General features: G+C 35.7%; 2 protein-coding genes across 2 annotated transcripts; both read left to right on the top strand.

Moving 5' to 3' along the window:
* The first annotated feature begins 909 nt into the window (after window positions 1-909).
* Window positions 910-8,891, top strand: LOC147291262 (LEAF RUST 10 DISEASE-RESISTANCE LOCUS RECEPTOR-LIKE PROTEIN KINASE-like 2.4). The gene is made up of 5 exons (XM_086238006.1): window positions 910-1,660; window positions 3,997-4,053; window positions 4,712-4,733; window positions 7,503-7,549; window positions 7,783-8,891. Exons 1-5 carry the CDS (start codon window positions 937-939, stop codon window positions 8,889-8,891), a joined length of 1,959 nt encoding a protein of 652 aa, XP_086094132.1. The 5' UTR covers window positions 910-936.
* A 2,565-nt stretch (window positions 8,892-11,456) lies between these two features.
* On the top strand, window positions 11,457-12,542 carry LOC147291263 (rust resistance kinase Lr10-like). Its single transcript, XM_086237305.1, is given in 2 exon segments — window positions 11,457-12,326; window positions 12,328-12,542. Coding segments are annotated over 2 exon segments (960 nt in total). The 5' UTR covers window positions 11,457-11,471; the 3' UTR covers window positions 12,433-12,542.
* The last annotated feature ends 1,636 nt before the right edge of the window (window positions 12,543-14,178 follow it).

Here is a 14,178-nt window from a genome sequence, read left to right on the forward strand (position 1 = left end):
TGCTGGCGCACAGACAGTCACAGGCAGGCGGAGGTGGAGGCGGCGTCGGCGTCGCTGGAGCACTGACAGTCACAGGCAGGGATGATTTTCTGGTGGAGCAAGATCGACGATACAGCGGACCTCGTCGATGCCTCTCGGTTTGAACAGAACAGCCCCATGCACTGTACACCCACCAATATTTTAATAAACACCTTAATCTAGGATTAAGAGAGACAATGATCAAGATATAACCCTAAAACATCCAAAAGAAATACAACCACGACCTAATCCCTAATACCTATGAGAAAGAAGAGGTGAGAAGGGTCGGCTCTGATACCATGAACAGAGAATGTTTTAGGGTTTTCAAATATAATTCTTGCTTAATTGAATAAGACCACAAAGTGTGGTTTATATACATGGGCCTATAACTAAAATACAGGAATTAATAAACCACCTAATTAATTCTAATAATTACATGATAATCACACGTGTTGACTCACACCAACATTTTGTGTGTCCAAATGGGAAATGGATAGCCATGCCATGATCATCCCAACACTTGGATTCTGTGCATGTATTTTCGGCTGCGCCAAAGAAAGCCATTAACCATATGCAAAAGTAAGAGATGAGAATTTGCTGGATTTCTAAGGTTATCCCTATATATCCTTAATTTCTTCTAAGCAGCTAATTGTGTCAATATCTAAATAAACTATAGCTTAGCATCAAGTTTGGGAAGGAAATTCTCATGAAATCTAGGACCACAATGAAATCGTCAAACTGAGACTACTAAAAGTCTAATTAAAATGGCATTATTACCTAATTATCTATATGTCCTGCCATTGACTAGACTAGTGCAAGTTCATCGAAGGTGCCCACTCACCATCGTCCCATATAAGATGTATATTGTCTAAATAAAACCCTCTCTCTCTCTCTACTCCTCCCTCCCTCTCTCCCTCAATGGGAATAAGCGGAAGGTCCATATTCAGCTTGTCTGGGTGGGTTTTAATTGTAGCCTATCTTGTTATTGTCTTTTTTGGTAAAACTTGTAACGGCGGCAAGGAGTGTACGCCTTCTTCCTGTGGCAATATCCATAACATAAGCTACCCTTTCCGACTAAAACACGATCCAAAGCACTGTGGAGAGTCACAATTTACTCTGTCCTGTGACAACAACATCACTGTATTAGAAGACCTATCTCGAAAATTCTACGTACAGGCAATCAACTACGATGACGAAACACTCCGACTCGTAGATCCTGGCCTTATTCACAGCAACAATTGCTCCTCCGTTCCTCGTGATTCTTCAATTACCAGCGATATATTTGGAATTGATGACTCTACATATAATGTGTTGTCAACAACTGTATGCTTCTTCAAGTGTCCGAATCGATTGATTAATTCTTCTCGGTATCTGGACACTGCTCCATGCATTAATAGTCAACCAAAAACGTATGGTTATGTCACGGCTGGCTATGTATTAGCAGGGAATTTGGAGGAGGGTTGCAGTTTAGAGTGGATCACTTGGGCGTCGTCCTTGTCATCAAGCGATTACAACAACGCTTCTTACAAATACATAGACATACATAATGCATTGGTGCATGGCTTTGAGGTCGAGTATTGGTTAGGTTGCGGAGATGGCTCTTGGCACATCAATTATAAATGTTTTCCTCACACCATCTCAGGTGCGTCAATCATCGATCCCTCTTCTCAATTATATATAGATGGAAAATTAAAAAACTATGCAAATTTGAAATTTTAAAGAAATTACAATTGTTTTTTTTTAATTTTAGAATCATAGCCAGGGGAAATCCCCTCGAGTATGCATGGAGTACTACTCATTGGATGCTCGAGCACTACTTCATATATAATTGTTGTAAAATTTATTTAAAAAGCTAAAAGTTTTTTCTTGTGTTTTTTTTTTTTTTTGGCCGGAAAAAGATCTAAAAGTCGTTGATTAAATACAAAACATGGTTTGTTTTCAAAATTAGTTGTACCAGACAGCTAGCCATTTGCACCTCTGTAAGCAATATTATTACATTTTTTTATTGTTAGGAAAAGTATCAGAATTTATTTTAAAAGTATGCTAATGTTTTGCTTTTTATTTGTTACTCTAGGCTTCTTTCGACTTTTGTGGGAATGGAATCGCAGTCAGGATCTATCTGATCTCTCCAAGAGTACCTTTTTCATTTTTTAATTATTATATGACATTCTGAGTGGAAAAAAAAAATGAACTTCTGGCCAAACAAGGGGGAAATTCTATCCATACCTTATTTTTTTTCCGCTGTACGTACATACCCCTATTTTTTTTTTTTTTTGTTAAATTAGAAAAAGCCAAAAAAGTCACTTGTTTCATTCTTTTATTTCCGCTATACGTGCATACCTTCTTCATTTTTTTATTATTATATGACATTTATGAGTGAATTAAACTCTAATCTATCATAATTCTAAATCATTATACCACCATCTTCTTCATTTGGATTAATGTGAAACTTAACCAAACCTACGAGAATTAAAAGTGAAATTCTTCTCTGAACGTGGACACTACTAGTACTGGCACTTCTTTGTCCCAACCAAAGACATATGGTTATGTCAGAGTTGATTATGTCCCAGCAAGGACTTTGGTGGAGGGTTGCAGTTTAGAATGGGTTTCTGTGACGTCCTCGCAATATTTTCTGGGGAAGTACGTATACAGCCACTCTGGGGACTACACCAACAACGCTTCTTATAAATACATAAGACATACACAACGCATTGGTTTTCGGCTTTGAGCTTGGATACGAGTCATTTCCGTCTAATCCTTGCCCTTTCAGCTTCTATAATAAATGTTTTAATCACACCATCCCAGGTGCGTCAATTCTTGAATATCTTTCTGGCACGTGTCAATTTACTTTCCTATTGCAAAATTACAATTCTTTTTTTTTAATTTGGATTTTTTTTAAAAGTCTATTATAGAGAATAAATTTTTTTTAAAGTCCACTGTAAAAAAATAAGTCTAAATACAGTTCATTTTAATAAAAATTTATGAAAAAATACACTAGGCACGGAGCCCAGTGCACCCAGCCTTTTTTTTTTTTTTTCACTTCTCCCAGCTTATGTATCACCTGATTCACTTTTTCACATTGCACAATCTTTTGTACATGTCACATATGTATATAATGGTCGAAGATAGTGAAACTTTAATATAAAATTTTAAAATTATAAGTAACAAAGTCTCCTAGCACGGGCTATATTTTAAAATTTTAATCCGTACAAGCTTAATACATACCTAAATTTTGGTCATCTTTATTTGTATCCGATAGTAGATAAGTGGCCAAATAATCATTTTATATTTTTATTACATTTTTTCAAAACTTCATATTTGACTTTTAATTTCCTTGAATTTTTACAAATATGAAATATCGATATTTTGTTGATATTTCTGTCATGATCGATATCTCACCGCACGCCAGCAACTCTCTTTCATTTATCTCTTTTTATCTATCTCCACTAGGAGTGTGTGAAGGCCACCGGATCTAAGGGGTACTGGCAGTGTACGGGTCTCCAACGAGGAGGGAGGAGGGCCGGCTGGATTGGGATCGCTGGACGGGGATTTTTCAATTTGTTTCATTTACTTTTTAGCCAATTAATATTTTCTTGTGTTTTTTTCTTTCAAAATAAGGATTACAAAAAGGGAAGTTCGATTTTTTTTTTTTTTTTTTATGGGTTAATTTGGGCAAATTCAAATGCAGGAGACGAGTAAAACTTCAGGTATGAAGAGTGAAGAAAACATATGCTCTATTAGAAATCAATAGGTTAAGTATGCAGATGTGGCACCTCTTAACCGATTTCCATTCTTTGATTGTTAGGATTGATAGTTGGGTACCATCGAGTTAGGCGGGATGCTGATGCAGAATGAATCATTGCACCAAAATCCATATTTGACTCCGAAAGCAATATTATATATTAATCTTGTTTTTCTTAGCAAAGGCATCAGAACTTGATTAAGTGTGCTAATGTTGTTTTTTCTTTGTCATTGTAGGTTTTTTTGGATTTCTTTGGGCTGTCATTCGCTGTAAGCATCTATCTCTCTCCAAAAGTTATTTTTATTTATTTTTATCTAGTACACGGAATTTTATAGTGGAGAAAAATGAATTTGGGACAAAGAAAGATAGGTGTAGACATTGAATGAAATATATATGCTTTATAATCAGAAGGCTTATTCACGCCTATGCCTCCTAAAATAATTTCGATTTTCAATTTGCCCCTCGAAACTTCATTCCTTCCACTTTACCCCCCGAACTTTATAAAATATAATTTTTCGTCAAGTCCGTTACAAGCTCCGTCAAATAAGCGAACGTGGCAGTTTATTGCCCCTTCTACATAAGCGCCACGTAAGTTTTTTTGACGGACTCATAGACAGACTTTATGGAATATGGTATTTTGTAAAGTTTGAGGGGCAAAGTGGAAGAAATGAAGTTTCAGAGGGCAAATTGAAAATCGAAGTTACTTTCAAGCGGTATTGACGCGAATAAGCCTAATCAGAATGTGATTTTATAATCAGGGCACATGAAAATGAGATAAAATTGCTGTATATATTGTGGCTGCCATATGTATATCAGAATTTGATTGTAAATTCTATTGACTAAGTGGACTAATTTTGTTTCTTATTTTTTGTCACTGTAGATGTCCTTGCTTCTGGACATACAATTTTTATCCGTAAGAAATCTCTCTTCAAAAGTATTTTACTTTTTAAGTTACAAGCTTACATGACAATTAGTTGTTAATGGATAAAAATGAATTTGGGACTACGTACCCTACTGGGGGATGGGGGATGGTTACCGCATGCACCCCAAAAAGTACCTTTTTATTAAAAAAGAAAAGAAAAAGGTAACACAAAGATATTAATTGTACTAGATAGACCTAACCACGTCATTGTGAACATTTTGAAATAAGATTAAGGGAGACTTAGAGTTCAGTTCATTTTATGAGCCTTTCTTAGATTAAAATTGGTAGTGATTTAAGATTTTTAATTAAACCGTTTTATTTTTCTTCTTTGACGGTTTTATGTTAGGTTTTAACTCTAAGATTTTGAGCTGTAGTAATTTAGAATTTTTAATTAAGTCCTTTTATTTTTCTTCTTTGACGACTTTATGTTAGGTTTTAACTCTAAGATTTTTGGGCAGAGCCCAAAATCTCGGAGTTCAAACCTAACATATAGTCTCTACAAAGCCCACTCTACGGAGCCTAAAATCTCGGAGTTAAAACCTAACATGCAGCTTCTACAAAGCCCACTCTACACCCTAGGAGGGGAAATATCCTTCAAATATGGGCAAATACCCTTCAAATCAAGAAATAACTTTATTATGAATTAAAAAAAATTTCTTATAAATTAAAAGGACTTTATTATAAATTAAAAAAAATTTATAAATTATTATGAATTAAAAGGATTTTCTAATAAGTTTTAAAACACCTCTGATCTCCATCTAAAAACTGTTTTTCTAAAGGATCTAAGCCTAATTATTTCTAAGATTAATTTGGTTAATTCAAGTGTATGAGCAATCTACGGTATGAACTAAGATGTTTATCTCAAAATTTTGTGATGTATACTCTAAACCTTGATTTTTTTTTTTTTTTTTTTTTTTTGTATATTGAAGGGAATCAAATTCTGAACCTAGCGTAATCTTACCCATTATCTCACCCACCATCACCATTTCAGCTAACCCAAACAGCTTATCTCCTGATTTTATTAAGAACTATAAACCTATTGGCACAATTCTACTAAACCTAATTAACTAGCTAGTGATATTTCCCTTTTCAATGTTGGAAGAGATCCAAGTTTGAATCACCCTCACACAAGTTTAAAAAAATCTAATTAACTAGCTAGTCAATCTCCATATGTTTAGTTCGATCATTTTGAACAAGGTTATGAGCAATGTCTATGGCTGACTTATTATCACAATGTAGATTCATTGCTACTCTTGGTTTAAAATCCAAGTTAGTCAGCAAGTTTTTCAACTAGAGTAACTCACATACCCCAAATTACATATTTCTATACTCAGCTTCGACACTTGATCTTGCTACTACTGGTTGCTTCTTACTCTCCAAGTCACAAGGTTTACACCTACAAAGGTGAAATATCCTGAGGTAGATCTTTTGTTGTCATCTGAACCTGCCCATCAACATCAGTATAGCCTTCAACCTTCATGTGACTATGATTAGAGAACAATAGACCTTTTCTTGGAGTAGATCGACTTCAAATATCTCAATATTCGCTCTACAGCATCCATGTGAGGTTTGCGTGAGTCATGCAAGAACTAACTCACCACATGCAATATCTGGTCTGGTATGTGATAAATAAATTAGTTTTCCCACAAGCCTCTAGTATCTCCCTTTATCAGTAAAAGATGCACTCAAACACTCAAATAGCTTATGATTATGCTCAGTAGGAGTATCAACTGGCTTACACCCAAGCATCCATGTTTCAGATAAGAAATCAAGGATATATTGTTAAGCTTAACAAAGCACAGAGACCTGAACATGTGACTTGTTAAGATGAGCATGAAGTCTAGGTCATTTTTACAAGCCCAATACTAGAAGGAATTCTCTACAAGCCTTTGAAGGACAACCATTGCTCATTAAAACAAGTACACCTGATACATTAACAAAATAATAAGCAAGGCCCGTTGAGTGACCTTAAGTTGCTGTTTATTTTTTTCATCAAGATATTGCATAGTTCATTATGGTGTATTTGGGCTTGCACTTCTCAAAGTTATTCAAGTCTTTGATTTTGTTCACTTGTGGTGTATTTCTCCCAGGTTATCGAGGAGTGATCTTCGTTAACAATATCGGTAAGAGCTTATATTTCTTGCATATAACCAAGTCTTTGACTTTGTTCACTTTTCAAGCTTATAGTTATAATTATCTTCAATTTTGTTAACTTTTGTTATTTTGCTCACTTGTGTTATATTTCTTTCAGATCGACGATTGGCGGCAACTCTCATTGTCACAGGTAAGAGCTTATATGGGTAGTGTTATACTTACCAAATTATTTTTTGGGTCCATTAGATATAAGGGTGGGACCACTAATATATATATTGTTGGCCTAAAGGACAACCAGTCCAACATGTTTAGTTGCAGGCCAAAACTGCTACTGTTGCATTTGCCTCGGCGGGAGATGCATCTACCTCTGGGGAAGATGTATCTGCCTTTGTGGGAGATGCATCTGCCCCTATGGATGATGCATTTTCCCCTATGGAAGATGCATTTGCAATTTTTTCCTTTGCGGTAGATGCATATGCCATTTTGTCCTTTGCAGGAGATGAATATGTCATATTGTTTTTTGTGGAAGATGCATATGTCATTCTGTCCTTTACACCAACTTATTAAGATATGGTTTTTCTCACAAATTCTATTAGTAGTTTGGTACTAGTATCAAATTTTTTTTTCCTTTTTCACAGAATAATGTTTATTTATTTAAATTTAGATCCATGCTGAACCTAAGATATTGACATGATCATGCATGTGGTGAACATTAGTTGACTCTAGCATTATTAGTTGGAACTTGTGTTTATGTTTTTGGCACATATTTCTCTTATTTGACATGAAAAACAATAGATCACATTGGAAACAAGAGAAAGATAATAACCCCATACTAATAGCTAGCTAGAAAGCAATATATTACCCAATTTTTATTAAAATAATTTGATACCTACTAAAGCATGTAATTTGATCCAAGGCATAGTTCAAACAAACAAAATGTTTAAAGCAGGAGCAAGAAACAAATTTATTTACTCATGACTATTTTGGTGATGTTCCTATACAGGACCGAAATTTATAATTGGAGGCCCATTTGTGATGGCGCTTTTGATCTATAAATGGCGAAGAAGACACTTTTCAATGTATAGCACCATTGAAGACTTTCTTCATGGTGATAATAACTTGAAGCCGATACGGTATAATTATTCAAACATTAAGAAGATGTCAAATAGATTCAAGGACAAGTTGGGTGAAGGAGGCTATGGCTCTGTATTTAAAGGAAAATTACGCAGTGGCCATTTTGGAGCAATTAAGATGTTGAGCAAGCCCAAAGCTAATGGCCAAGACTTCATGAGTGAGATAGCTACAATCGGGAGAATTAGCCATGTTAATGTGGTGCAACTCATTGGCTATTGTGTCGAGGGATCAAAGCGTGCTCTAGTATATGACTTCATGCCTAATGGGTCTCTTGATAAATACATTTATTCAAAAGAAGGAAGTATCCTCTTAAGTTGCAAGCAAATGTATGAGATTTCTCTTGGAGTGGCTCAAGGGATTGAATATTTACATGAAGGTTGTGACATGCAAATTCTGCATTTTGATATCAAGCCGCATAATATTCTTCTTGATGAGAATTTCATCCCAAAGATTTCTGACTTTGGGCTTGCAAAATTATATCCAACAGATAATAGCATTGTCTCTTTGACGGCAGCAAGGGGAACAATGGGATATATGGCTCCTGAGTTGTTCTATAAAAATATTGGAGGTGTCTCATACAAAGCAGATGTCTATAGTTTTGGAATGTTGTTGATGGAAATGACAACCAAAAGAAAGAATTTAAATGCATTGGCAGAGCATTCAAGCCAAATCTACTTCCCCTCATGGGTGTACGATCAATACAATGAAGGAAAGGATTTGGAGATAGATGATGTTACAGAGGAGGAAAGAAAAATAGTGAAAAAGATGGTTATAACTGCCTTATGGTGTATTCAATTGAAGCCAAGTGATCGTCCTTCAATGAACAAAGTCATAGAGATGCTCGAAGGAGATGTTGATTGCCTAGAAATACCTCCCAAGCCTTATTTGTGCCCACAAGAGATTCCTGTCTGTGATGCTCAAGATAATTTGAATCCAGCATGTTCTAACGTGGAGCTAACATGTACTCTGTCAGCTAGGTGATGATCAGGATTTAAACAATTTGAATTTCAATGTAATTTTATATAACGAACATCGTCTCCTCAATTATATAAATATTTGGTGATAGTTCTAACTTTTGGGGTATAATTAATTGGAATACAGAGTTGGCTCTCAAATAACATAGTCCTCTATGGATTGAACTGGTTCAAGCGGGTCCAGCTCATTATTAATTTCTCCTAAGCAGCTAATTGTTTTGATATCTATATCAGATATAGTGGGTGGGTTGGATATATATGTCCAGAATAGCTTACCCTTTTCAATGAACAAAGTCAAAAGAAATATTGTTGGAAGGAGATGTTGAAAGCTTACTGAAATGCCTCCCAAGCCTTATTTGTGCCCGCAAGAGATGCATGTGGGTGATCTTCAAGACAATTTAAATCCAATATGTTCTAATGTTGAGCCAGAGCTTGAGGTGGACATGTTCAACCCATTTGAGCCTAAATGTAAATTACTTGTTATATAATGTTTGAAACCTGACATTTTTCCATAAGATATATTGTGTACGTACGCCATGGCTCCTGGTGCATTCACTATCATTTACATAACTTAGGCCCACCCTGTGATCAAAAGATATATAACTAGCACAACTTAATTAGTAGTCAATGCATTTTCATATTACACTATCAATCTATCATAATTATTTATTTACTTTGTTTTACTTGGGAAAGTACACATTCGAACTTGAAACGTCTCTAACATTGTGAAAAAAAACGAAATATAGAAAAATTATGATTAAATACTAAATGCCAATATTTTTCAGACTTTCAGTTGTTTCAGGCTTTGAGCTTTTAATTTTGGTAAATGAGGTTGTGGTTGTTTTTTCGTGCGATCAATTTTAAAATTTCCTTTATTGCTGTAAAAGAAAAATATCAAAAAACTTTTATCATTTTATTTTTTTGGAAAAAAACAATTGAGCATTTTTTTGGGAAATTTTTATTTGGAAAAATGGACAGGAGTACAGGACCATAAGAAAATAGAAGAGGAATATCACTCAAAAACCTACGACCCCCAAAGTCTGAGAGAGTGTGGTTTCGACCCGAAACACCATGTCGGTGTCCGAGGAAAACGCCAACATCCGAGACCACCACCGCCGGTTACTGGCGCAGAAATTCGAGCTCCGACGAAACCTCTACAAGGCCCTCTGCAAGGACCCCAGCCTCCCCGGCGAGCTCCGCGAGGAGAACCGCTACAAGCTCTCCAAGCTGCCCCGAAATAGCTCCTTCACGCGCCTCCGCAATCGCTGCATCTTCTCCGGCCGCGGACGCGCCGTCTACGAGACCTTCCGAATGTCCCGTATCGTCTTCCGTGCGCTGGCGTCCAAGGGCATGCTCAATGGCGTCAAGAAGGCGTCTTGGTAGTTGCCGAAACGGTGCGTATTGGGTGCTTCATGTCCATTATTTTCTTATTCTTTTTGCAGTGCTTACGAATATTTATTGGGCAGTCTCTTTTCTTGAAATGGGTTTCTTGTGAATTCGAAATACTAGTGCTATTGAAGAGAATTTGATGCTGAGGAAATTGCAAAATGCTTATTGGGAAATGGAAATCTTGATAATTCTTAGAAACTAATTCAGAGTAGGAGAAGTTTGGGCTGTGAGGGGCAGAGATTTGAAGATGTAAAAGATGCTAATTAAATCAAGTTCCTTTCTGAAGTATGTCATGGCAATCTGATTTTCTTACCGAAATTCTTTCTGTGGCAACCTAGGGGTTAGTACAATATGTTGGTTATCCAAATTGCCGGGTGATTAGTTTACAAACTAATCACACACACTCACTGCACAAAGACACATTTCTTCTTATTGCTTATTTTATTTTAAACTTACAAACATACAACTCTATTTATAGAGTTACAAGCACACACACAGCCACACTAGCTTGGTAGATCACACACTTTGATCTTACCTACCCAACTAGAGGAAATGTATAGAGGAGGATTATCCTCACCTAACACACCTAAAAACAGAAAACTTAAACAAATGCATAAGTGGTCTTAACACTCACTTAATGCATATTGATGGCTTGTCAACAAACCTAAGTGCATGATGCACTTTGATTTGTTTAACTCCAACACAATATATATAGTTTATGCTCGAAGTACAAGCTGAGTAGCTGACCGAATAAAAAATAATAACTATGCAAGGCCCCATTGCAAGATCGAGTTGTTCATCTTTGATATATTATGTTCATTTTTGTTGTTCATACTAATGAATTTGGGCTTGGACTTAATTTGGGAGTTATTTAAGTCTTTGATTTTGTTCATTTTTCGTTATATTTTTTTGCAGACCATCGATATGCAGCACTCGCTTTCATCGGTAAGAGCTTGCTTCTTCTTTTAGCTTAGACTAATTATCAGCATATAATAAAAAAGGCGGCTAATATTCTTGATTCTCTTGGTAATTTTCCTGTATAGGTATATTTGTAATGTTAAGAATTATACTTGTGATTTGGCTTTTGATCTATAAATGGCGAAGAAGGCATTTGTCTGTGTATAGCACCATTGAAGATTTTTTGCGAAGGGACAACAACTTCATATCAATAAGGTAATCTTACTCAAATATTAAGAAGATGACTAGTAAATTCAAGGACAAGCTGGGTGAAGGCGGTTATGGCTGTGTATTTAAAGGAAAGTTACATAGTGTCCGTTTTGTAGCAATTAAAATGTTGGGCCAGTCCAAAGGTAATGGACAAGATTTCGTCAATGAGGTAGCTACCATTGGAAGGATTCACCATGTCAATGTGGTGCGACTAGTTGGTTATTGTGTTGAGGGGTCGAAGCGTGCTCTAGTATATGACTTTATGCCTAATGGGTCTCTTGATAAATATATTTTTTCCAAAGAAGGAAGTACCTGTTTAAGTTACAAGAAAAGTTATGAGATTTCTCTTAGAGTGGCTCAAGGGATTGAATATCTACATCAAGGTTGTGACATGCAAATTCTGCATTTCGATATCAAGCCTCACAACATTCTCCTTGATGAGAATTTCATACCAAAGGTTTCTGACTTTGGACTTGCAAAATTATATCCAACAGATAATAGCATTGTCTCTTTAACGGCAGCAAGAGGAACAATGGGATATATGGCTCCAGAGTTGTTCTATAAAAATATTGGTGGCGTCTCATACAAAGCTGATGTGTATAGTTTTGGAATGTTGCTGATGGAAATGGCAAGCAAAAGAAAGAATTTAAATGCAATGATAGAGCATTCAAGCCAAATCTACTTCCCCTCATGGGTGTACGACCAATACAATGAGGGAAAGGATTTGCAGATAGGTGATGTTACAGAGGAGGAAAGAAAAATAGTGAAAAAGATGGTTGTAACTGCCTTATGGTGTATTCAATTGAAGCCAAGTGATCGTCCTTCAATGAACAAAGTCATACAGATGCTCGAAGGAGATGTTGATGGCCTAGAAATTCCTCCGAATTAAGCCTTATTTGTGCCCACAAGAGATTCCTGTCTTGCATATTCAAGATAATTTGAATCCAACATGTTCTAACGTGGAGCTGACATTTACTATGTCAGCTAGGTGATGATCAGGATTCAAACAATTTGAATATCAATGTAAGTTTACTTGTTACGATGGGTCAAGAAAGGTAGCCTTATCTTTATATAACGAACAACGACTACTTAATTATATAAATATTTTGAAACATGAGTCTTTGCTATGATTTTGTCTATCCATTATGCGGATGCAGGGATTGTAAAAAATCAAATATGGCAGACATAAATGGAACTAGAGATATCCATTGGTTTACCAGAAACTAATACATGATATTAATTCCATGTATTAATACCTATATATATCTCATTGAGTATATATGGATCTACTTGGAATTTCTTATTCTCTTCCTTCTGTTCTACTTCTTATGAACTCTACCATCCATGAATTAGTAGATGGACTCTATGGAGCTGCCTTCTTTGTTAATTGGACAGGAATTGAGGTTTGGTTATCAGTACCATATCTGCTGAAGGAATAAAATCTGTGAACCATTTGGTAAGAACTCATAAACAAGAGCTCTTCTAATTAACCCATCAGCACGGAAGCCAATTTACCAAACGAACCAGATTGACATGGTGGATAATGATATGACCCAGTGTTCCCACTTCCTTGAGCAAATATCACCCGGTGGCCAATTTTATTTGAGTGATCAATTTTAGATATAATATATATGAATTTAAAATTGTGGGGTGCATGGGCTGCAGCCCGTGCAATTTTCTTTTTCTAAATGTTGCCCAAGTATGTTTTATACTCGGCTAATCGGCTTATCCCCAATTTCAACCCCAGTTCACCTACACAGAAATGTAACTCAAGCGTTTTGCACATTTGAAAATTTTCAAAAGAACAAATGCATGTGACTCTTCAATTTCGATAAGGAAAAAAGCAGTTCGCATGGTATGTTTAGCCCATCCCATTTAAAATCCTAGATTCGCAGCTGCAAAAGATAAAGGAAAAATAAGACTGTCACATATGCATCTGTATATATATATATATATATATATATATATATATATATTGTGGCTGGAAAATGTATATATCAGAATTCGATTTTAAATTCTAATGACTGAGTGGGCTAAACGTTGTTTCGTATACTGGCAGTGCAGATTTCTTTTATCCTGGACATCATATATATATTCGTAAAAATTCTCTCCTCAAATGTATCTTTATTGTTTAGATTCTATCCTCAAGTTACTGTATCTTTATTGTTTAGATTTATTACCTTTTACGGTTAATGACTCTTGAAATGATTCAAAATGATGCAAGTTTAATTTTTTCCTTAAACTAACAAGAACAACTAAGCATTGTAACAAGAATGACATTCTGCCAAACGTTTGCAGCTGCAACTGTAGCACAAGCTCAACCAGTACAATAACAAACTAATAAGCAAGGCCCATTAAATGATCTCAAGTTGCTCTTTTGTTTTCGGTCCAGATCTTCAGTTATTCATTCTAGTGTATTTAGGGTGCGTTTGGTAAACATGGAAAAGCAACTTTTTATCACAATTGTGAGGTGATACACAATTAAAGCAGCTAATTGGTGTTTGGTAAATATTGATCAAGTTGCTTTTTATGAAAATTAGAGGTGAGTGACCGTAACTATGCAAAGCAGGTCCTCCCCTGCTTTTAAAAGCAGCTCTGAGTTACAAAAAACCGGTAGGTTTAATGAAATATTTACATTTCCTATTATACCCTCGATCATTTTAGAAAAATTACATGTTATACCTCACATTTTCACGATGTTGTCTTCTCCTCCATTCTCTCTCACAGTCTCTGCAACT

Source organism: Dryas octopetala, chromosome 3 (genome assembly GCF_963921425.1).
Source record: "Dryas octopetala chromosome 3, drDryOcto1.1, whole genome shotgun sequence".
In the NCBI taxonomy this organism is placed as follows: Eukaryota; Viridiplantae; Streptophyta; class Magnoliopsida; order Rosales; family Rosaceae; genus Dryas; species Dryas octopetala.